This window comes from Poromitra crassiceps, assembly GCF_964638095.1.
Source record: "Poromitra crassiceps genome assembly, chromosome: 18".
NCBI classification, from domain to species: Eukaryota; Metazoa; Chordata; class Actinopteri; order Beryciformes; family Melamphaidae; genus Poromitra; species Poromitra crassiceps.
Genome location: NC_139636.1, coordinates 8538953 through 8564901, shown reverse-complemented (window position 1 = coordinate 8564901; position 25949 = coordinate 8538953). Strand labels below are relative to the sequence as shown.

Genomic DNA, 25949 nt, shown 5'->3' with positions numbered 1-25949 from the left:
AAAAAGCGTTCCACCATAACTTGCTGCACTGCAGTATAAACACACCTGCGTGCTGCTCATCTCAGCAGCTTCGCAATTCATCTTTTGGAGGAGAAGAGCCAAGCTCACGTCGCTTGTTTCCTCCCCCTGAATACGAGGCCAATTACCCCTGGGATTACACCAGTAAATCTACTGTGATGGCTGAACCCTCCGCTCATACATCACCATTAACTCATATGGATTCAACAGATGAAATATGATGTTCGCGGAAACCTCATACATCAAAAACAAAAAACAAAAATAAAAAATGATCTTAATGCAAAACGGGTTGGGTTGGTGGTAAACCACATTCTTCTAAATAGATAAATAGTGCGGGCGGTGGGAGAGCGAGATCTGTCCTTCACTGAAGCTCTGCGTTACGATGCGAGGCATTCCTCCCATGATGTCATTAAAAGGCCCTCGCTTGTCACCAGAGCCACACCCTCCGTCCTGTCACCAGAGCCACACCCTCCGTCCTGTCACCAGAGCCACACCCTCCGTCCTGTCACCAGAGCCACACCCTCCATCCTGTCACCAGAGCCACACCCCGTCCTGTCACCAGACCAGAGCCACACCCTCCGTCCCGTCACCAGAGCCACACCCTCCGTCCTGTCACCAGAGCCACACCCCCCGTCCTGTCACCAGAGCCACACCCCGTCCTGTCACCAGAGCCACACCCTCCATCCTGTCACCAGAGCCACACCCTCCGTCCTGTCACCAGAGCCACACCCTCCGTCCTGTCACCAGAGCCACACCCCGTCCTGTCACCAGAGCCACACCCTCCGTCCTGTCACCAGAGCCACACCCCGTCCTGTCACCAGACCAGAGCCACACCCTCCATCCTGTCACCAGAGCCACACCCTCCGTCCTGTCACCAGAGCCACACCCTCCATCCTGTCACCAGAGCCACACCCTCCGTCCTGTCACCAGAGCCACACCCTCCGTCCTGTCACCAGAGCCACACCCCGTCCTGTCACCAGACCAGAGCCACACCCCGTCCTGTCACCAGAGCCACACCCTCCATCCTGTCACCAGAGCCACACCCTCCGTCCTGTCACCAGAGCCACACCCTCCGTCCTGTCACCAGAGCCACACCCTCCGTCCTGTCACCAGAGCCACACCCTCTGTCCTGTCACCAGAGCCACACCCTCCGTCCTGTCACCAGAGCCACACCCTCTGTCCTGTCACCAGAGCCACACCCTCCGTCCTGTCACCAGAGCCACACCCTCTGTCCTGTCACCAGAGCCACACCCCGTCCTGTCACCAGAGCCACACCCCGTCCTGTCACCAGAGCCACACCCTCCGTCCTGTCACCAGAGCCACACCCTCCGTCCTGTCACCAGAGCCACACCCTCCGTCCTGTCACCAGAGCCACACCCCGTCCTGTCACCAGAGCCACACCCCGTCCTGTCACCAGAGCCACACCCTCCGTCCTGTCACCAGAGCCACACCCCGTCCTGTCACCAGAGCCACACCCTCCGTCCTGTCACCAGAGCCACACCCTCTGTCCTGTCACCAGAGCCACACCCTCCGTCCTGTCACCAGAGCCACACCCTCCGTCCTGTCACCAGAGCCACACCCCGTCCTGTCACCAGAGCCACACCCTCCGTCCTGTCACCAGAGCCACACCCCGTCCTGTCACCAGACCAGAGCCACACCCCGTCCTGTCACCAGAGCCACACCCTCCGTCCTGTCACCAGAGCCACACCCTCCATCCTGTCACCAGAGCCACACCCTCTGTCCTGTCACCAGAGCCACACCCTCTGTCCTGTCACCAGAGCCACACCCTCTGTCCTGTCACCAGAGCCACACCCTCCGTCCTGTCACCAGAGCCACACCCTCCGTCCTGTCACCAGAGCCACACCCTCTGTCCTGTCACCAGAGCCACACCCTCCGTCCTGTCACCAGAGCCACACCCTCCGTCCTGTCACCAGAGCCACACCCCGTCCTGTCACCAGAGCCACACCCCGTCCTGTCACCAGACCAGAGCCACACCCCGTCCTGTCACCAGACCAGAGCCACACCCCGTCCTGTCACCAGACCAGAGCCACACCCTCCGTCCTGTCACCAGAGCCACACCCTCCGTCCTGTCACCAGAGCCACACCCTCCGTCCTGTCACCAGAGCCACACCCTCCGTCCTGTCACCAGAGCCACACCCTCCGTCCTGTCACCAGAGCCACACCCCGTCCGGAGCCTTGAAATGTTAAGTGCAGCAGCTGCATTGGTGAGCCACAGAATATGGACGCTTAATGATCTTGAGTCAGAAGAGGCGTGTTGAGAGTGCGTCTCTATAGCCGCTCATGCATGAACGTCTCTCCCGTAACTTCAGATCCCACCTCGGACCTTCTACTTTCAGTGCTATGATGCCACATTTTGAAATGTAATGGTGTGACATAAATGCTCTCTGTCAACAAAATCTCAATTTCCAGCCATTACACAGCATTGCAATAATGTAAAAAATATATCAACAGAAACTGGATAAAAAAAAAAAGTGGTTCTTTGTTAGTCCAAATGATGTGAAGGTGCCATACGCTGCGTCTCCATCCATCAGTGCTTTGAGGTGAGTGTTAGGGTGGAGGAGACGCGGAAGATCTGAGGCAGCATGTTACTCAGCTGGTAGAACATCTCCTCCGAGATACTCTGTCAGTATGGAGAGAGAGACAGACAGACAGCCATGCTTAGTGCTCAGCAACTAACAGATTCTCTGCAAAACAAACACGCTTGTACAGTACCTGTGTATACACACTATCAGTCACATCCATCGCTCAGAGCCGTATAATAGAAGAGTTCCGACATCTCCATTCACTCCAATGGACCAGTTTTTTTCCAGGAAGTAGAAAGTCGAACTCTTGAGTAAAAAAAGCAGCACTGTCGAGTTGCAGCAAAATAGACAGTTTGTGTTGTACTTTGAAAGGGTTTTTCATCCCTTGAATCAAATTGTACAATATCAGCTTTATTTTAGCATGCAAAAGTAGCGCGAGACCCATTCCTGGCTGTTCATTGGCTAACGAGTCTCGCATTTTGGTCCTCCGCTGACGCCACTCTCTTACTAGAGGACACTACCATCGCTTATACTTCAACGCCTGGGTGTGATTGTATTACTCTATAAATGGCAATTGATCAATCAATGATCACACTTTAAAAGAGTTTAATTTCTGTGGATCGACTAATCGATTGATCTGACTAATCGTTTCAGCCTAAGAAAAATGATCAAAGTCGTTCAAACGGGTGAAACAAAGACCCGTTAGGATTGTTTGTGTACGGTCGGGGGGCAGCAGCGCCCCCTCTTGTTCAACATCACAGGGTTTTTTCCTGAGGGAACAGCAGTCAGGACGCGAGAGTGACGCCATCTCTGGCAGCTGTGACACACTGTCACTCCCAAAATCGCCACCCGTCAACTAAGAATGTTAAGTATTAATGTTTAAACACAAACACTGTGTGTGTGTGTGTGTGTGTCTCTCTCTCTCTCTCTCTCTCTCTCTCTCACACACACACACACACACACACACACACACACACACACACACACACACACACACACACACACACACACACACACATATATTTAGCCAGCAGGTCTGTTTGAGGTGTAGAAAACACTGCGGCCTGAGAAGTGCTATTTCGAATGGTGTGTGAGCAAGTAGCTGACAGGCAGCCCACACTGCCAGACGGCTTTGATAGAACGCTCGCTGTTCTATTTCAAACGTTCTGTGAGCGCCTGCTGTATCCTCCGCTTCTGATTCTGCATCAAAGAGCTGACATCGATAAGAAGCGAAGGCTAATAGGTTGTTCCACTGCAAACATGATGGCTGCAGTGCTGTTGTCAAAAGAAGCACACGCGCTTTGTCTCTTGCCTTTAATACTCTGCGCTACAGCACAAGTTACGCCGATGTTACGCAGAGTTCTGCATCCCCACCATATTTTGGGGCTGTTTTAGCGTAAAAACAGGGATGCAAATCTCGGCAGGTACAAACCGCCGAGATTTGCATCCCCCCTCCATAAGCCGGGAGAGACGTAGGCCTCGGGGGTCACCTGTACCCAGATTTTAAGCACCAAAGTCGGCCTCCATGAGCCAGAAGAGAGCCCCAAGCATGGAAGTCACCTCGACGCGGATTTTATGCATCAAAGTCGGTCTACATGAGCCACGATAGACCCCCTGGCCTGGAGGCCACGTCTGCCAGAAAATTATAACAAGATTATATCATTTCTAAACAGTTGCGTTGCTGTATAAATCATTAAAATATGCTCTCGTGAGGTGGGGATGCATTTGGCGGTGGGGGTGCAAAACTCGGCATAACACCGCCGGCTTGTATCCAAGGTTCGTCCTATTTACTGGAACCGCGAACAACGTCTCCATTGTATGAGAAGCTGACGGGAGGGTAACGATTGTTCCAGGTATTAGTCGGTTGCTAGGTAAACAGAGTTATGGCTTGTGAAAAACTATTTTGATTGCTTAACTTGCACCAAAAATCTGCGAATGCTTTTATTTGATATTGTTGGCAAATGACCACGGTGTAAGCGTTCGCGGTGTAAGCGTTCGCGGAGGCAGCCGCCCTCTGCCTGCGGCGTCGGGTGGTTCTTCGCACACCTAGTCGTTTGTTATGCAACATCTGTGGTGACGAGGCTCTGAACCGCCTGACTTGAGGTTGCACCTGGAATGCAAAACGAGTGGAAAAGTCCCATTTATTCTGTGACATTTGTAGTCCGATTAGGCCTCATTGGTGAAGAGCGATGTGGAAATCCCACTGCTCATTATACTTTGATACGGATGACCCTGAAAACCTTCTTTTATCACACTGAGTCTCAAACCCTATAATCCATGATTCCTGGCATGCCTCTCTTCTCTGTGTGCGGTCAAAGGATATGCACTACAAGCCAAGGCCAGGTGTACCTTTGTGGTTTTGTCTACTGTGTGAGGCCTTAAGTCGACATTATTGTTGGATCAACATAGACTTTGAGTTGTGAAACCAAACCACTGGGTCGTGACGTGTGCTCCCTTACCTGTGGCACTAGAAACTGGACTGTGCGTGAGACACCTCCATCCCACGAGGCCATCTCCATCATGAATCCTGCAAATGAAACAGAAACTCTGATATGTCAGATCCTCTGACACTGTTAGATATCACTGTGCTGTTCAGTGCACTCTGACACTGTTAGATGTCACTGTGCTGTTCAGTGCACTCTGACACTGTTAGATATCACTGTGCTGTTCAGTGCACTCTGACACTGTTAGATATCACTGTGCTGTTCAGTGCACTCTGACACTGTTAGATGTCACTGTGCTGTTCAGTGCACTCTGACACTGTTAGATGTCACTGTGCTGTTCAGTGCACTCTGACACTGTTAGATATCACTGTGCTGTTCAGTGCACTCTGACACTGTTAGATATCACTGTGCTGTTCAGTGCACTCTGACACTGTTAGATGTCACTGTGCTGTTCAGTGCACTCTGACACTGTTAGATATCACTGTGCTGTTCAGTGCACTCTGACACTGTTAGATATCACTGTGCTGTTCAGTGCACTCTGACACTGTTAGATGTCACTGTGCTGTTCAGTGCACTCTGACACTGTTAGATGTCACTGTGCTGTTCAGTGCACTCTGACACTGTTAGATGTCACTGTGCTGTTCAGTGCACTCTGACACTGTTAGATGTCACTGTGCTGTTCAGTGCACTCTGACACTGTTAGATATCACTGTGCTGTTCAGTGCACTCTGACACTGTTAGATGTCACTGTGCTGTTCAGTGCACTCTGACACTGTTAGATATCACTGTGCTGTTCAGTGCACTCCACAATTATTTTGTGATGGCACGTTCGTCGGTGCAACCACTTTCCCTCAACCTGTCTCGTCGTTTTGTGAGACCGTCTGGCCTCCAGCCCGGGGCGGGCGTTTTCACAATCTACAAAGTGTACGGGCCAATCGGGGTCCTGGCTCGCAGTTGACAATCGTAACCGGCCAATCAGGAACGCCGCTGGCAAAACAGTAATGGCTGCCTCCATGGCTCTCCGGCTTGAGCAGTAAGGTCAACGTTCGTCGAGTTAAACAGCCATAAGGGCAGTTATTGCAGAAATACTCAATAAAAACAATTAAACAAAAACAGGAGTATGCAACAGTGGAGTTTCTCTTTCTGTTTTTCAGAGTGCATTTGGATTTGACTGGATCCGGCGCTGATTGGCTGAAGGCCTGGATACTTCCTGATTGGCTGAAGGCCTGGATACTTGCTGATTGGCTGAAGGCCTGGATACTTGCTGATTGGCTGAAGGCCTGGATACTTGCTGATTGGCTGAAGGCCTGGATACTTCCACCCACTGAAATGACTGTGCACAGCTTGGAGTCCAGACGGATCTCACAGAACCAAGCAGAATGTGAGTTCACAGATCGGGCTGGTTTTAACCAGGCTAGGTAGCAACATGAATAGAATGGAATATTATTTGTCTCATCTAAATTCTTTGATTTCACAAAAACTATTTTGAGCTTTCGTCTTACCTTTGACACATTTGAATACCAGCTCAGCTCTCTTTAGACACCATGGTATGGTCATCTCCTGCAGAAAGATAAGAAGAAGAACAATCTATTTACTGGCAGAGTTCAATGAATGTGCAGCTTAAAACTTAGAGAGCAGGAGATAACAAGGTGCCACAAGTTTGTGTGTGGGTATGGCCTGACTTTTGTTTGTTTTCTATTTTCTCAAGCCGCCATTTATATACCGTAAATTCCGGACTATAAGCCGCGGCTTTTCCCCCGTTTTTTGGCCCCTGCGGCTTATATAACGGTGCGGCTTATCTATGGATTTTTTCAGCAAACGGCCACTCGGTGACCTCCAAAATCGATGGATTTTACAGGTTACACAGCTTCATCTGCACATTTTATGTGCATTGCTTTGCTGCTTGTTTTTTCGATTATTTTTTTGTAAAGCACCTTGAATTGCCTTTGTGTATGAAAGGTGCTATATAAATAAAATTTGACTTGACTTGACTTGACATCATTTGGCGGAAATCAACCGGCATCACGGTGAACATGGCGCTCAGCTAGACAGCTGTTACACCAGACCAAACAATATGTTTTAGCGATCTGATCTAAAATGAATAAGGTGACCAGAACCAACTGAATAACTTTAAAGAGTGGGGCGAATGTCTGCTGGAAGAAGCACAAGACTGAAAACCAGTAAGCAGAAAGAAAAGAGACGAAGCAATCACCGCCATGAATGAGGAAATGACTCACCTGCTGGAGGCTGGAGATACACGGCTTGGGCTTAACTTTTACTCCGTGAAACACTATCGATTAAGTCCGACATCGCTCAGAGGTTTTGAGCAGCTTGAAAACAAGTTTGAAAACGTGCAGAAGTCCATCCACTCACTCACTAAAGAAAATAAGGCAACCGTGAACAGAGTTTCTAATGCGGAAAAGCGCATCAGCGCACTGGAGGACAAAAACAACACAGTGAGTCCGAAAATGGATAAAATGCAAAAACAAATCGAAAGTCAATGGATATCGCTTTGGCGTACTGTACCCAGCGAGACTCGTCATAACCATTGATGGACAGCGGCGGAACAAGAGCTCAAAGTGAAACTGCCGAATATCTTTTGAGTTGGACTGGTCAATAGTACTGTGAGTAACTACCTAAAATAAAAAAATAAAAAACGGAATTCTCTCTTCTTTAGCACTCTTTCTAACTATAAATCCACTTCTGTTTTAATTTCCTCTCTTGCCCTCTTTTCACCACACCGCGGACACTGTGTGCACTGTAAAAAAAAACACAGGTGGTGTTGTGTTATGTTGTTTTGTTGAAATGTTAATAAATGGGAGCTTCCTCAAACAGCCATCTCTTTCCCGACAATCCCCTCTGTGCACGAACCCTTACATATGGTAATTAAACATTAAAACACAATAAAAAAAAAAAAAAAAAAAAAAAAAAACATTAAAACACCTGCGGCTTATAGTCCGGTGCGGCTTATATATGTAACAAACAGGCAATTTTGCTGCTGCGGCTTATACTCCGGTGCGCCTTATAGTCCGGAATTTACGGTATATATATATATATATATATATATATATATATATATATATACAGTATATATGTGTGTGTGTGTCTGTTAAATGACGTAATGTAATGTAATGTAATGAAGGGAGAAGAAGAGTCTTTCTTATAGCCAGTAAATGAATGAAGGAAATGTCAAATTGTGTGTGAGAGTCACTGTTTGCAAACTGGCTCTCCAATTTGGCTCAAAGAGTAGGAAAAAGTATTTAAACCTGTCCCCCTTCTCCTCAAACTTTTATACATGCATTATAATGTCATCCGGCAATTCTTCAGTGTTTCTTTTTCCTCAGTCGTAACAGTGTAAAACTGCAACTGCTCTGAATGGAAAAAGAAAAACTCCTCTAAAATGACATATAAGAGGCACAGCCTGGTTGTATAAGACTTTGCGACTGTGGTTTGTGGCTCCTTAGAGAAACTGTGCCAGTTGTTATAATGCCATAATACAAGAATAGACCTGTGCAGACAGCTAGCCACACATCCCCAGCAAGTGCAAAACAAGACTGAGAAGAAGATGACAGATTCTTCTTGAAGTGAACCTACAGGCCAGCAATTAAAGAGTCTTTAGTTCCAGAGGCTTCCAGATGTAGAAGACTTTAGTACAGTAAATAAAGAGTCTTGATTGGACATGAGAAGACTTTAGTACGGTAAACCAAGAGTCTTGATTGGACATGAGAAGACTTTAGTACGGTAAACAAAGAGTCTTGATTGGACATGAGAAGACGTTAGTATGGTAAACAAAGAGTCTTGATTGGACATGAGAAGACTTTAGTACGGTAAACAAAGAGTATTGATTGGACATGAGAAGACTTTAGTACAGTAAATAAAGAGTCTTGATTGGACATGAGAAGACTTTAGTATGGTAATCAAAGAGTCTTGATTGGACATGAGAAGACATTAGTATGGTAAACAAATAGTCTTGATTGGACATGAGAAGACTTTAGTACGGTAAACAAAGAGTCTTGATTGGACATGAGAAGACTTTAGTATGGTAAACAAAGAGTCTTGATTGGACATGAGAAGACTTTAGTATGGTAAACAAAGAGTCTTGATTGGACATGAGAAGACTTTAGGATGGTAAACAAAGAGTCTTGATTGGACATGAGAAGACTTTAGTACGGTAAACAAAGAGTCTTGATTGGACATGAGAAGACTTTAGTATGGTAAACAAAGAGTCTTGATTGGACATGAGAAGACTTTAGTACGGTAAACAAAGAGTCTTGATTGGACATGAGAAGACTTTAGTACGGTAAACAAAGAGTCTTGATTGGACATGAGAAGACGTTAGTATGGTAAACAAAGAGTCTTGATTGGACATGAGAAGACTTTAGTACGGTAAACAAAGAGTCTTGATTGGACATGAGAAGACTTTAGTATGTTAAACAAAGAGTCTTGATTGGACATGAGAAGACTTTAGTATGGTAAACAAAGAGTCTTGATTGGACATGAGAAGACTTTAGTATGGTAAACAAAGAGTCTTGATTGGACATGAGAAGACTTTAGTATGGTAAACAAAGAGTCTTGATTGGACATGAGAAGACTTTAGTATGGTAAACAAAGAGTCTTGATTGGACATGAGAAGACGTTAGTATGGTAAACAAAGAGTCTTGATTGGACATGAGAAGACTTTAGTATGGTAAACAAAGAGTCTTGATTGGACATGAGAAGACTTTAGTACGGTAAACAAAGAGTCTTGATTGGACATGAGAAGACGTTAGTACGGTAAACAAAGAGTCTTGATTGGACATGAGAAGGCCTATAGTATGGTAAATAAAGAGTCTTGATTGGACATGAGAAGACGTTAGTATGGTAAACAAAGAGTCTTGATTGGACATGAGAAGACGTTAGTATGGTAAACAAAGAGTCTTGATTGGACATGAGAAGACTTTAGTATGGTAAACAAAGAGTCTTGATTGGACATGAGAAGACGTTAGTATGGTAAACAAAGAGTCTTGATTGGACATGAGAAGACTTTAGTATGGTAAACAAAGAGTCTTGATTGGACATGAGAAGACATTAGTATGGTAAACAAATAGTCTTGATTGGACATGAGAAGACTTTAGTACGGTAAACAAAGAGTCTTGATTGGACATGAGAAGAAACCTTTCACTGGGCATGCTGTGGCATGAGTGCACACCAGCCAGAGGCTTGCTGAGAAAATTACTTTCTATCTGATGGGATTCTCAATCCAAATTCCATTGCTTTTCAACAGACTTAATAAAAAAAGATTTTAATATCAAAGAATTTCCAAATTCCAGAAGATATTAAAGGGAGGGGGGGGGGGTCACCTTTGAAATTGAACTGATATTGGCCTAAACTGCCAGCTTCAGGCTCAGACCATGAGTGGTTGAAAGCTGCTAGTGTCCCTCTGCCCTGCGGTGTAAGGTACAGAGCGCTGCTGTACGCATGCTCTGAGCGACTGGGTCAACAATGTAAGAGGTCACGACTCTCGACTTTGCCCTCCTCCTTTTAACAGCGGAAACCAAGGAAATGCTGGGTTGAATTTACAGCCACAACAAGCCAGACCACAGCGGAGGGATTCAGCAGCACGCGAACACGCAGAGGCGGATTCAAAGGCAGAGAGACTGTGACTGCAAAGATCAGTGAAGAAAACTTATTTGGCCAGCAAAGTTACTCCCACCTAACACTTATCAATCTTATCCCATCTGTTCTGCTTTGTTTCTCATAATACTTGAATTCATCTGAGCCAAACCAATCTTTGAAGAAATAGTTTACACCAAAAATGCAGACGAAAAGCAACACAAAAAGCAAAAAATAAATAAAAAATAAATCATTATCTAACTCACCCCAGTGTCAGTCTAAATTCCAGTGAAGTTCGTAGTACCAAACACAAAGTTAATTGAGCCAAAACAATTTTTTACAACTCCCAGAAAATCAAAAGCCCAACGAAGGTAGTAAGGAAAATGCCAGAGATAGTAAGGTAAAATACTGCTCTTTTGCACCCACAGCCACAACGCACTGGTTTGGCTACAAAACACTGCCATTATGCTGCACAAGCAGTTTGGAGGAATCTGTTGGAAATGTAAAAAAGTGGCCACATTAACTTCAACAGATTTGTTTTCTCCCCAATTGTACTTCGCCAATTCCAGAGCCGTGTATATAGAAGAGTCGCGACATCTCCATTCACTCCAATGGACCAATTTTTTACTCTCAAGAGTTCCAGGAAGTAAGGTCCTGGATTGAGCAGCACTGTCGAGTTGCAGCAAAATGGACAGTTTGTGGTGTAGTTTGAATTTTTTTTTTTTTTATCAAATTGTACATTATCAGCTTTATTTTAGCATTCAAAAGTAGCGCAAGACACTTTCCTGGCTGTTCATTGGCTAATGAGTCACGCATTTTGATCCTCCGCTGACGCCACTCTCTCTCTAGAGGACACTAGCCAATTCCGCCTACTGTCCCAGTTGTTGCTCCACCCCCTCTGCTGATCTGGGGAAAGTTGTAGACTAGCACATGCTTCCACCGATACATGTGCAGTCACCAGCCGCTTCTTTTCACCTGATAGCAAGAAGTTTCACCGGCAGGAGGACGTAGCGTGTGGGGGGATCCCACTATTCCCCCCAGTTCCCCTCCCCCTCAAACAGGCCCTGACCAGAGGAGGCACTAGTGCAGCGACCAGGAGGACTCATACCCCACTGGCTTCCCACCCGCAGACACAGCCAATTGTGCCTGTACGGACGCCCGACCAAGCTGGAGGTAACACGGGGGCGTGTGTGTGTGTGTCTCACCTCAGACATGTCGTGGACCAGCAGCAGAGGCAGTGTGATGGTGGTGACGTCATGTGTGCAGCACACCTTCAGGATGTTCCTCAGGCCCATGATGGCGGGGTCCCGGGCTGTGATGTTCCCCGAGCGCACGTTGTCGTCCACGCACAGGTGGAACACCACGTGCACCTCCGACAGGCTGGAGTGACGCGAGATGTAGAACTCGCCTTGAGAAGGAAAAGAGACACAACTAGGGGGTTGAGAAATCATCAGACCCGAGTTTGCGAGGAGGAAGTCCGAGTTGATGCACAGTTTTAGTTCATTTTTTCCTAGTAGCGACCTCCGAAGTATAAACGAACTCGGCTGCCTGCTGCTGCTCAACACTCAAGCATGCATGTTTCACCAACATCAGTCAGTTAGTCCGTCAGTCAGTCAGTGAGTCAGTCAGTCAGTAAGCCAGGTCCAGGTCCGGCAAAAAGTATTTATATACAATGGTCACTATTACCTGGTAAGATATTAGAGGGATTTCTCTCCACATTTTTATTCTTATCATCACCTCCATTCCTTAGAACCTCTGTAAGGGGATACAAAGAGAAAAGAACAGAACCACTAGATCAGGATGGAAAATGAGTCAACACAAAATTGCTTATGAAGGAACTTAATGCCAACGGCAGCGGGACTTTCCATGTATGGCCTGTAGGCCAGCGGGAATGTCGCTCTACACGACTCCACTCAACCAACCACTCAGCGTGATGATAAGGATCTGGACACAGCTTTCCAACAGCATTGATGTCAAAAGTGCCTTGTCCTTCCTGGCATGTTGAATCCCTCATACTGCCAGCATGCCACTGGCATTCTCATACTCTCACTCTGCACAAGGCCTCACATTGTTTTTTGTTGCAATAATGTCACAGGCACAGAACTAGCTAGTAGCTAGATTTGCTCCTGTTCTCTCTTTTAAAGAAAGCTCTGATTGTATTCCCAGGTTCCCGACTCGAGGTCAAAATAAAGGGTGAGGCACGCTTAACTTGTCAAATATAAGTTACATCAAAACAGAGAACTTAGAGATGGCCATGTACTGTTCCTCTTAGAATACATTGAGAACAGGGGTGTTAGTGGTAAATACAGAGGTGGGTAAACTATCCGAGGTGAGTAGTTCACCCACCTTGATTCATACAGTTGAAAATAGGTGAGTAAACTCTGCCTCGTTTCAAAGAGGTGGGTAAAATGTGTTGACCCTCCACTACACCCCTGACTGAGAAAGAATTAGCGGTAAGAAACAACAGAAACGAGTGGGTAGTAGGGAGCTTGTGTAGGCATGGCTGGCTAAAGTCAAACATTCTGGCTGTCTAGAATAAGCAATCCTCTAAGTACTGTCTGCACTATGGCTGTGGTAGCACTGGCAGTCAGAAGCAAAGCGTAGCCAGTAGTCTAACCGGGCTGCTCTTTCTGCTTGCTGCTCCGCTGGGCTCTGGCATAGAGCACCACCTGCTGGACCACCTCCAGCTGCTCCTCCAGCCGGGGGAAGTGGAAGTCTGTGCACTCCTTCGCCACCGTCGCAAAGTCTGGGGGGACAACAGAGAACAGGCCAGGGATCAGGGAAACAGAACGTCTGGGGGGACAACAGAGAACAGGCCAGGGATCAGGGAAACAGAACGTCTGGGGGGACAACAGAGAACAGGCCAGGGATCAGGGAAACAGAATGTCTGGGGGGACAACAGAGAACAGGCCATGGATCAGGGAAACAGAACGTCTGGGGGGACAACAGAGAACAGGCCAGGGATCAGGGAAACAGGCATGGAACATTCCCAGAGAGAGACAATTGGTTGGGTCCTCCGCCACCTTTGGAACCATGTCTGTCTCCAGGTCCAGCTTTTCCAGCCCTTGTCTCCCTTGCTACCTTCTTACTTGTAGTTGTATTGTCTGTCTCTCATGGTCTGTTACTGTGATTGTTTTGTCTGTTTGAGCATGCCAAGACAAATTCCAATCAATTTTGGTTGATATGGCAATAAAACTATTGAATCTTGAATCTTTTTCCCACACACAGAAAAAGTTAAAATATCATGTTAAAATCCTTAAAATGACTTCCTTCTGCCTAGAACATAACTAACCAATCACAGCATACAAACAAGGGCACTAAGTACTGAATACTGGACAGGGTTTGGCCCCAGTATTTGTGATGTCACGAATTATGCTTTCCACTTTCAGCAGACAAATGTGAAAACAGCCTTCTAGTGTCAAACTCTGTACATACATCATTCTGCACACAGTGAAGCTCAAACATCCATCTGAAGGAACAAGAAGAAAAACACGTTTTTGACTTTAGGGGGTCTTTAACATCCAAGCGTGACCTCTGACCTCTCTTGATGCCGCTGTAGGAGTTGACCCTGTTGTCGACCAGCAGGACCAGCCCGCAGAGCGACGAGGAGTAGAGCGACAGAGCCGTGTGGAGGCGCTGCAGCTTGGCCCCGCTGCTGCCGTGACTCCGGTGCTTACACAGCTCCAGCACGTCCGCTCGCACCAGACGCAGGTTGTGCATCGTCTTCAGCTGGGCACCTGCTCAGAGAGAAGGCAGGTCAACATGGTCTTCAGCTGGGCACCTGCTCAGAGAGAAGGCAGGTCAACATGGTCTTCAGCTGGGCACCTGCTCAGAGAGAAGGTAAGTCAACATGGTCTTCAGCTGGGCACCTGCTCAGAGAGGAGGTAAGTCAACATGGTCTTCAGCTGGGCACCTGCTCAGAGGGAAGGTAAGTCAACATGGTCTTCAGCTTGGCACCTGCTCAGAGAGAAGGCAAGTCAACATGGTCTTCAGCTGGGCACCTGCTCAGAGAGAAGGTAAGTCAACATGGTCTTCAGCTGGGCACCTGCTCAGAGGGAAGGCAAGTCAACATGGTCTTCAGCTGGGCACCTGCTCAGAGGGAAGGTAAGTCAACATGGTCTTCAGCTGGGCACCTGCTCAGAGAGGAGGTAAGTCAACGTGGTCTTCAGCTGGGCACCTGCTCAGAGAGAAGGCAAGTCAACATGGTCTTGAGCTGGGCACCTGCTCAGAGAGAAGGTAACTCAACATGGTCTTCAGCTGGGCACCTGCTCAGAGGGAAGGCAAGTCAACATGGTCTTCAGCTGGGCACCTGCTCAGAGGGAAGGTAAGTCAACATGGTCTTCAGCTGGGCACCTGCTCAGAGAGGAGGTAAGTCAACGTGGTCTTCAGCTGGGCACCTGCTCAGAGAGAAGGCAAGTCAACATGGTCTTCAGCTTGGCACCTGCTCAGAGAGAAGGCAAGTCAACATGGTCTTCAGCTGGGCACCTGCTCAGAGAGAAGGCAGGTCAACATGGTCTTCAGCTGGGCACCTGCTCAGAGAGAAGGCAAGTCAATGTGGTCTTCAGCTGGGCACCTGCTCAGAGGGAAGGCAAGTCAACATGGTCTTCAGCTGGGCACCTGCTCAGAGAGAAGGTAAGTCAACTTTATCATGGTCTTCAGCTGGGCACCTGCTCAGAGGGAAGGCAAGTCAACTTTATCATGGTCTTCAGCTGGGCACCTGCTCAGAGGGAAGGCAAGTCAACATGGTCTTCAGCTGACCATTGGACTATTTTTACAAGCCTTTTACGAAATGTCTATGGGAAAATAAATGGCGAATGAAAATCTCTGGTACAGTGCTGAAGCAGGAAGTGACGTTCACTTTGGCTCTCTATTCTACAGCATAACCCACTGCCTAACCTAGCCTACAGGCAGCCCTCAGCCTCGGCCCTGATGGTCACAGCCTCCCTCTAAATGCACACAAAGTTTGAACACACAGAAACACACACAAATGATATAGAAGAATCTTGGTCTTCAGGTTGCATTTTGACTACAGAGGGCTGTTCTGTGGAGAGAGTGCTCGACAAGTCTTTTGTTATGGATAGTTGACATTATCTCTGCTTATTCATCCATTTAGATTGATTCTTGTGTAATCGTGACCAACCGTGCACATGACCGTGACATGTGACCACCAGGATGTCGCTTCCCTAACCAAACGTGGACTGGAAATGAATCACCCTTTCTCTAAAGATCAGCTCTATACAGCATTATAAAGAGAGACTTATCATACTGCCCCAAACAAATAGCTAGAAAGCGGTGAAAATGCTTTATGAAAATGGTTATAGACACTTAATCCATCACAATGATATAATACCAATGCTAGGAGAGCAAGAGATGATTGAAATGGAGCACCTACCTAGGTGTATGGTGAAGCTCTCCTCCAGCTGCGGCTGCGGCTGCTCCTCGTACAGCCGGGCCCCAGAATCTGCCGGCTCTGACAGCTGGCTGGGCTGCACCTTGATCTCCTCGCTGGAAATCAATCATAAAACAAATCCATAAGTAGCATAAAGACATCAATCAAATACCGCATATTATGCATATTTCATAGGTTCTCTCAGGGAACTGAAAGAACCCGCTGCTGCAAAATTTGCTTACTAGATTTGGGTTAGACTACTTCATCTTCACAAATGTCTGACTAAAGTGTCAAAGGGATAAGACGGCCTATCCGCATTGTGTTTAAATGCTGATTAAAATACATATTTATAAAGTGCCCTGAGTGCTGCTGATCTAGAATGGATTAAAGTTCACTGACTCCACATGCATCAGGATCATGATATTCATTATTAAGAGTCAAAACTGACACCAGGGCAGCAAACTGGCTCCATTTCTAAGAGGCTTTCAGAACACAGCAGGCCCTGAGTGTATTCTGGACTTTGATTGAGTAGCCAATATGCAGAGTATAAGACCTGAATTTAAACAAGAAGGAATTACCGTTAACGTCTATTCGATTTTGATTCTTATTTTTTTGCCCAAGAGCCATAGTGCAAAGCTATGCACACGTCAAACTATGATGAGCACAGTTTTTGACCTCTTGTAATCATTGCAATTTCTATGTAAATGGCAAATGCCTATAATTCAAAGCACCACCAGACATGTAATGGGTTCGAAATAGAACCGCTGCATAAGTGCAGCGGTTAAGCTCTGACCTCCAGTCACGATGCAGATGGGGATCTTGTATTAGGGATACAGTATATCTCATTTCAGGTGTATTCACACATGTAGCTTGTTTGCTTTTTTTGATTGATACAATTATTACATTTGTGCTTTGGTTCGTGCTTTGGTTCGTTTGTGTTCACACAGCCACAAATAAAACCGTCCAAATGATAGGATTGCCAAACCTCCTGGATTGACCAGGAGACTCTAGTAATAGCCTCCCGGGATGGGAAAAAAGAATTCCCGGAGATTTTATAAGATTATAAGAATGTGTGTGCGTTGGGTAGGCCTACATCGTACTGTATGTCGAGTGTTATTTATTTATTTATCTAACCGCCCCAATTAAAAAAAAATCTCTGGTAATTTAGTAAAGATAAAACAATGACCCTCGCAACCTGTGCTATTACTATCACGGAGACTACAAGGATTGCGCATATGAACACGTGTACTGTCAGGAATAAGATATTAATAAATGTAATAATAGCCTACGCGGCCATTTCGAGGAAGACACTGAAATCAGTCTGAGAGACAATCTTACCACTGAAGACGGCTGGCTCTGAAGACTATGACTTTTCATTTACCAGTGGAGACCACAGGTAAATTGGTCCAGTCCAAATTGCTGATGATTGCAATCATGCAAAAATCCCAAAACGTTTATCCACGCAAACGCTAGTTTCACGAGTCGCCAAAACAGGATCTGAAGAATGAAGATGACGTTTTTTTAACCAATAAAAATGCTTGTTCTCAGGCCATTACGCACAGCGCAGCTGGCTACAGCAGCTGGTTTATCCAAAAATGTGCACTGTTTCCTGCAGTTGTGTCGGATGGAGGTCGGATCACGTTCTCACCACAAACGGACCGCTCCAGAGTTCGTTTGGAAGCGGACCGAGAACACCCTTTCTTAGCGATCTCGGCCCGCTTGTTTTGTACCGCATCCAAGCGCAATTGCTGTACGTGCCCAAACGAACCGCACCAAGGAGGAAAACGCTCCCTGTTTCAGAACAACTGCTCGAAATGAGACAGGTGTGAATACACCCGTAGATTCTGCTATCCAATTGTGTCTATATATTTTTTAATCATCCTATTATACATCAGCGTTGTGTTTTCTTCTTCTTCTTCTTCTTCTAATCACTGAGCTTCTATGTTTCATCACTGTTGCAAATAAACTTGAACCTCCAAACAAGCCTGGGCCTCTGCAGCCATGAAGTGCTGAGGACCACATGCCAGCTGTTCCACTCTGTCAATGTCTTCAGACCCAACTGCTGCCTCTGCACATTGCATTCATCTGTGTCTGCACTGCTGCTTTATAGCTGTTCGTCCTCTAACAAACAAGAGTAAGCACAGAAGAACCTGACTCAAGTGGTCATTATTATCTTGATCCAACCGATTGTGCTTCACACAGAGATCCCAGAGAGTTAGTGGGACTTGCAAAAGAACTGAAAGAACGTGCTGAGTTGCAGCCTAAGAGAAAACTCTGGACTCCAGAGTTTTCTCGGCATCCTGGAGGATGCTGTGGCGCTTGCGCAGATACACACACACGCACACGGAAGCCCAGGGATGTCTTTGTGTGTGTGCGCACACACACACACACGCACAAAGGTTGCACTTCAGCAAAAAAAAAAAAAAATCTAAACATTTTCCTTCTCTCACACAAGTGTGCGCGCACACATGCACACTCATCTCGGACTGACTTAATTTGGCTGCTGTTGGTGGATTTCTGCAGGTCCTGGTGCAGCTTGATGACCCACTCCTGGTACTCCTGCTTCTGGATGCCGCTCACTTGTTTCAGCTCACTGGCCCACTTGTTCTCCAGAACCTATTCAGGAAACAGAACTACGTCAAGCATCCAGAACTTCAATACAGCTGGGAGACACAGCATGCAGTAAGATACGATAGGGCTGGAGTCGCTGGACCAGGGTTGATTGATTGTTTGATTGATGGAATTGGGTAAAAGTACAGACAAAAGTACATCCCAGAGGAGGACACGTAAAAGCGTACTTAAACACTTGTTTCCAACATGGTCCTCATTGGTGGACAAAACATCAAGAAAAAACAATACTTAAAAAAAACATTCCAAAGACAGTCAGAGATACAGTTTGACATTAGCTACACACTACAGCCTTCAAGCTTAGAGACTAGGAAGGAATACTGCATTTCTAGTAGCCACTGCGCGAGAGCGTACACTGGCTCTGACATCTTAACTTGACTGCTCAGGTAAGCTGCGGCAGTCCCGTTTATGATCCTGAACATACAATTGAACTTGAGCTGCTCTACAGGAAACATGTTCTGCTCTGAATTCAATGCGCTGCTCTACAGGAAACATGTTGACTGCTCTGAATTCAACGCGCTGCTCTACAGGAAACATGTTGACTGCTCTGAATTCAATGCGCTGCTCTACAGGAAACATGTTGACTGCTCTGAATTCAACGCGCTGCTCTACAGGAAACATGTTGACTGCTCTGAATTCAAGTTCCCCCAATATGAGTTGTGGAGGGAGGGAGCATTCAACACGTAACGGATGATGTTATTTTGCATGACCTGTAACTTGTGCTTTAGCTTGGCTGACAGTCTGAGCACTAAACCAGGCTGAACAGCCATAATCAAAATGACACTGTATCAAGCGCAGACGCAAGCAACATTTAAAATGTTGGTGTCAAACTCCCTCGTTTCACGGTACAGAAACTTTAGTTTGTTTGCAGTCTTTGAGAGAACCTTTTCTGCAATGAGATCCCCCGAAAGAGATTGGTAGATGTTACACCAAGATAAGTAAGGCCTTGGCCACACTGATACGTCAGAAAATGGACAGAATTATTGAACGGACAGATGTCTGTTCGATGCATGAGAACTGAGTCTACGTCAAACCCCTCGCCGAAAGCGCCGGGGCTGCTCCGCGGGGGGCGAGCCTGCCTGCACAGCCTGCGTGCAGCTCCTTGGAAATGTGACTCGATGCAAATGACATGAACAGCGCGAGTATAATATATCAAAACGTATGCACATTTTCTGGATACGTACGCTTCTGAGTTCTCCACGGACAGTCGGACAGCTGGAAGTGAACAGAGAAATGAAGGCACACGGACAGACACCACGGATCAGTGTGGCCAAGGCCTCACACATGCTCTTGACTCAATGACATCTCCTGCACTGCAAGTTACTCTGATCCTATCCACTTTGTTTCGCCATCGTTTTGACCCTCCTTGTGGAGCCAGGGGAGGAGCCTAGGTGAACATTTCAGGCTCACCTCAGGTGACATCCTGTGCTCACATCTCGGCCATAACAAACGGACGGACACACAAGTCACTTATAGAAGCCGCGGCACCGCTTAAAAATATTAATGTTTAGATGTTTACAAGATCCAAACAACACGAGTCTAACGGGGTTAAAGCTTCAAGCATCCACGGGAAAATACATTCTATTAAAAGATCGATATTGGGATTTATGAACCGACATCGGTTCCTTCAAATGATAGATTCGATATTGATAAATCTTTCTTTTTTTTTGCCCAACGCTATGATACGATAAAGCAAAATTGAGACTAGAGAGTAGAGACAAAGGGGAAAGTTCAGGAAAGGAAAAGCCCCGATCCCCATCATGCCTGATTTGAGCACTCCCAACTATTTCTTACCTGCTGTGCATCAAAGTGCTGAGAGGCTACTGCATTGACATCCTGGTCACTCAGCGTATTCCCCAGCTGCTGCATCACTTGGTCCATTTCCGCTGCCTGCCTGGGAATCAGGAGAGAAAAAGTTCATAGGATTGATTGGGAAATCAATGAATATTACATATTTATTGCACATTTGTTATCATAAGGTGGCCAAGAGATCAGTCTTATCACATGACGGTGAAAACACAGATTGACGTGATATCACGTCAATGGCGGGGAAAGGGTTAATGAATACCCCCCCCCCCCATACCAACCTCTCCTGTAACTTCTTGATCTCCATGTCTCTCTCGCTGATGAGCTCGGAGATGCTAACAAAGTAGTTGTGCTCCAGGTTGAGGAGGGTGTCTGAGGCAGGGGAGTGGATCAGCTCGTGGTAGACATCGGCAAAGTCCTCGTCCCAGCTGGGCTCCTCAGGCCGGGCGTGCTCCAGCGTGGTCTAACCACCAGGGACATTGGAGAGAGAGAGAGAGAGAGGAGAACAACATCAAAATAGCAAATCGTTAATTTCTATGAGGATTTATCTTTATAAGTGGCTACAAGCTGAGGGCAATGAAACACGACCGCAGCCACGGTGCACATTCCACACTGCGGAGATGCTTTACTCGCATGAAACTCAAACCATGATTGTGGGTGATGATTTTTGCCCAGCTGCCATCATGCATGCTGCAACTCCATGTGAGCAGCAGGATATTAGCTTCCAGTGGGTCGTATGAAAAAGACACCACGTTGCTGCTGTTGTTGTTCAAGCAGTGTGAAGAGGAAGACAAAATGCCAATCGACACATTTTCTAAGTTTTGCTCAGCTCAATAAACGTTGGCACTTAATGCCCGTCGGCCACATTTAGAAGAGCCGTGGAGGAACAGTATTGAGAATCTGAAACTCCTCTATTTATATGGGCCAGGAATCTTTCATGCCACAAACATGCTGGACACTGGAAATGGCCCATGTGAGTGTTTTTGCAGGAGTGCAGTAAAAATGTGAATAGTTAGCCTATCCTAGCACGAGCTGGGGGCAGCCCCTGTCTTTTTATACAGTATATGGCTGGTGCTGGGGGCAGCCCCTGTCTTTTTATATATGCCTGGGCAAGTGACAGTGGAATTTAGACTCCTGCACTTTGAAGCGGAAAAGCAAATGATCTTGTTGACCTTCTTGAAAGATGAAATAAAAGATATTCTCTTTCATGATGAGTCCCCACTTGGATGAATTTCATTTGAAAACCAAAAGGTCTACTACTACGAGGGGTGCGTTCGGAAATCCAATCTGACGCCCTGCATGAAAACGGGAGTGCGGCTGTTCAAACAGGCAGAGCGCGCTGCTCTTTCTGTATGAATTAACAAACGGGTCATTAGTTTTAGAAACACATGCTACTGGCTAGCAGTTGGCTAACTGCTAGCTAGAAATACAAACAGCTCACTCTTATCTTCTCTCAGCTCTTCCTCGCCTCCGTTCTCTTCTCTTCCCCTGTGTTTTTTTTAACCATTTTAGCCGTTCTTCATCTCTTTCGAGTTTTACATCGAAAACTCAGACCCAAGAAGGACTGATGGACTCACTAAAATCATTTCACCAAGGCTGCGCGTCTGCATCTGGGAGACGGTTGCCAAGGTTGGTTGATGATGGGCAGTATTTTACCATGTTTTTCAAAGCGCTGCGATCACGGTAACACGGTATATTAATGATAATGAAAATTTCAAACTGTACGGTTATCGTGACGTCGGGAATTGTATCACGGTTATCATTCAAACCAGTTATGGTTTCATGCCTATTTATTTCCCCCTAAAAAAAAGACTGGAGGGCCGCACTGAGTGAGGAGGACGCGGGCCCAGTTGCTCATCCCTGCACTAGATGGTGTGTGTTTTTTTTACTCTAATGTGAGAATGATGGCTCAAATGTCCTCAAACAAGTGGGACACTCTCCACATCACACTGGCTCATTAGGAGCAGAGTCATCAAAGTGGAACTGTGTGAAATGAGTCGGGGAGGCAGTGAATGCACCACACAGGCTAATATAATGAGAGCCCCCCCCCCCCCCCCCCCCAGATCTCATGAATAATCAATTTGCAGATGCACTGAACTACTTCTGTATATGACTTTAACGATCCATGACCACCCTCAAGTTAGCAGGGGCACTCGAGGACACTTGCAAAACACGCTGCTGTGCTGCTACAGAAACATGCAGTAGTAGTGAATATATGACATAATAATATAATTAACGTTTTACTTCACCTGTCATTTTGTGAATATATACTCAGACTCAGGTGCTGAATGGTAATTCAAAACTTGTTCATTCACTTATATGATCAAGCTTATAATTAATCTGCAGATTTCAAAATCCCAAGTTATCAACTTCTGTGTAAGTTACAATGTTTCACATTTCGATATTAAATCTCAACTATCAATAAGCTAGTTATGCTTCCACTCCAGACAGCGGAGAAACCCGAAAGAAAAGTCTACAGAAGTTGATTGGCTCACGGTCAGAAAGAGCGTATGTATGGTGGCCAGCAGGGACAAAGTTTGAGAAGAGACAAAAAAACAAAGACTGTACATGATCAAAGCATTCAAATTGTATCATCTCAAAAAAACAAATCAGGTGAGTGACCCTTACTGTTTTATCCATCAAAGACCAATTTTGCAGATATTTAAATGCTGGTATTGTCAGGTCCACATTAAAGTGAGTGTTGTCAGCAACTCTGCATTAAAAGTCATGTTTTTGCTCATGCGGAATCTGCGGACTGAAAGCATATGGCAAAATGTACAGGAACATAAATACAAGAGCTGCAGATACATCTTCTAAGCATTCTGAAACTCTGGATCCAAAAATCATGACATTACATTTGTCTGAACACCAGTTTAAGGTATATTAATACCATACAAACCGACAACTCCCCCATGATCATGAAATGATAATATGGTGTAGATGGTGTCCTATATGCTAATTAGGCTATTCCAAAATCTGGGTTGAGGTTATATATAGGCACAGCAAGTTGTATCGCACAAGCTGGGTAAACCGCAATTTTTTTTTTACAGTTCCAATAGACCATGCATAAAAAATGAACTGTATTTGTACCTCTGCATAGGACTTGGCCCATGCGTTTGTGAGCTGGTTTACATCCACATCTCCTGCTGTAAGTCTCTGCAGCGCCAGCTCTGCCTCCTTGTCATAATCCTGGATGCTCTCCGTTTCAACGAAGCAGGAGAGTGAGGTCTTTAACTCTATAAGGAAGAGATACACATTATACACACAAACACACGAACACACACACACACACACACACACACACACACACACACACACACACACACACACACACACACACACACACACACACACACACACACACACACACACAGGAAGGGTTATAGATGCAGGCTGAGTTTTGGCTTCCCCACAAATTCTTCCTTCTCTAGAATGACGTGACGGTGTCATGAGAAATGACTCAACTTGACTTAACTCTAAGTAAACAGAATCAGATGTTTCTATCCTTTAAAAAAAGCCTTAACTCTGCATACAGCCAGGACTTGCTCATGTCTTCTTGAGCGATCAATTTTCAATGAGAGATTCTAATGTGTCTACTGATATCAAATACAGCAAGGTACTGTATGTATCTGATGGTGAAGAAGACAAAGGTGGAGTGCAGGTATGTGATTTGGGTTTTCAACTTGGCATTTGCCATCGCATTTTTTTTTTTACTGAAGAAGGACCAAGGAATCTCCAGCAATGAGCAGTGGATGCTCCCTTTACCAAGGGTAACAACCTCACCATGTTCTATGAAGCAGGGTATTTTGTGTAGCAGCATGAGGCGTCCATGAAGGTCACTGATGTTCTCCTGGACGGGGAACTGCAGAGGCACTTTGAGGACACAGTGGTGTTTCCCGGCCCTGAACTCAAACACAAACTCCTTCTCAGCAGTACTGCTCACTTTGCCCTTGTTCTTCTTCATGATCGCAGCTGAAAAAAGTAGGTAACAATTAGACACCAAAGACAGGAAGCATGCTATGATGTATGCACATGAATTATACTGATATGAAAGGAGGCCGAGAAACTAAAATTTATCTCTGAACTAGTGTTGTGCTGTAGGCCAGCTGTTTCCAAAGATTGTCTTGCCAACACCCAGACAGTACTAGATACACACATTCAGACACAAAACCCACATTTGATCAAGTCTGAGAATCTGAGCACAGTTTTGTTGTTTTGTTTTTACCAGAAAACTGCAGTGGAGAGAAATCAAACCCCACTTTAAGAACCTCTGCTGTAGCCCACATGACCAAATCGGTTGCTGGTTTACATTACAGAGGCATAATGTAGATGGGCAGCACACCAAGAAACAGGCAAAAAAAGTGACACCCCTAGATCATTTGTCCCTATGCAATTAAACTAAAGCAACAAGCAATAGGCCATTTTGAGGTGGTAATGTAGGTGTAACCAATAACATCAATGAGGGCTCTCTGGGCTTGGCACACATTGTGGAATTTGTTACACCTGCTTTACCACTTCAAAACGGTTGCTGTGAAAATGTTTTGTAAGTGGACACACAGCCTAATAGTGGACACAGGGCCTACATATCCGTTATTTTTAGTGTACGTTAGGGGAATCGAACCCAGGTCTCAGATCCTACTCATTCATACCAAAGTCGAACACGCTAACCAGTCAGAGACATGAGACAATCCCAGTTTATATAACTGCAACCACTGTTATTGTATCAGCTGACCTAGAGAGAGCGTTGCATCTGTTAGCTAAACGAAGCTAAAAGGAAGCCGACAAGACAAGCGCTTCACTGTGAATACATTCATTTGACCAGCTGTAACGTTATGCGATAAACAGAAATAAATGATTTGGCTACTTCTTAACAGATGCAGATTTACCTGCAAGGTTGAGTTTATGAATGAATATTTCCCTGTCGCTGAAAGAGCAGACGCTTGTTTTGGTACGGTCAGCTGACTGCTTTGGCTTGTCATAGCACAAAACACTTTCGCCATAAAGGTTCAGCTGTATGCAGTTTGTATGTGTTTCCAAATGTATTCGAAATTTTAGGTGTGTAGAAGCACAATGAGCCAATACATTTTTTGTATTATTATTTACACAGCGTGTAAAACAGACGCATTATAAATCCGCGAATCGTGCTTAAGGAACCTTAAATTAATTTACAAGAGGATCCCCCCTACTGCAATAACTCCCTCTGCTGGCCAAACATGGTCAATTCAATTCATAATGATTCTTTAGTTTAAAGTATGAATAGTTGTTGATTATAATTTTTTACTGAACTCCAAACACTTCAAGATAAATTTGAATAGCCATAGTGAGTAATCATATCACAAACGAGGAATTTGACTTTGTACAAAAACTTTATGCAAACGCTCACAGCATCACATAGGCCTAATTCAAGCCTACTAAAAATGAATGATTGGCCATTAATTCTTTAATTCTTGACATTTTTAATGTGATGGTACTAGGCAGATTTGACTGACAAGATAACTTCATTTCCCACAAATCCCCGCCCCTCTCCCG

General features: G+C 45.7%; 1 protein-coding gene across 1 annotated transcript; it reads right to left on the bottom strand.

The window, feature by feature from the left end:
• Positions 1-2447: 2447 nt before the first annotated feature.
• On the bottom strand, positions 2448-25373 carry ferry3 (FERRY endosomal RAB5 effector complex subunit 3). The gene is made up of 14 exons (XM_083654967.1): positions 25307-25373; positions 24204-24392; positions 23511-23656; positions 20702-20883; positions 20409-20508; positions 18478-18602; positions 15990-16102; positions 14137-14334; positions 13215-13343; positions 12284-12352; positions 11803-12005; positions 6508-6565; positions 5021-5088; positions 2448-2659 (listed from the first exon to the last, which is right to left on the bottom strand). Exons 2-14 carry the CDS (start codon positions 24382-24384, stop codon positions 2567-2569), a joined length of 1665 nt encoding a protein of 554 aa, XP_083511093.1. The 5' UTR covers positions 24385-24392; positions 25307-25373; the 3' UTR covers positions 2448-2566.
• Between the last annotated feature and the right edge of the window lie 576 nt (positions 25374-25949).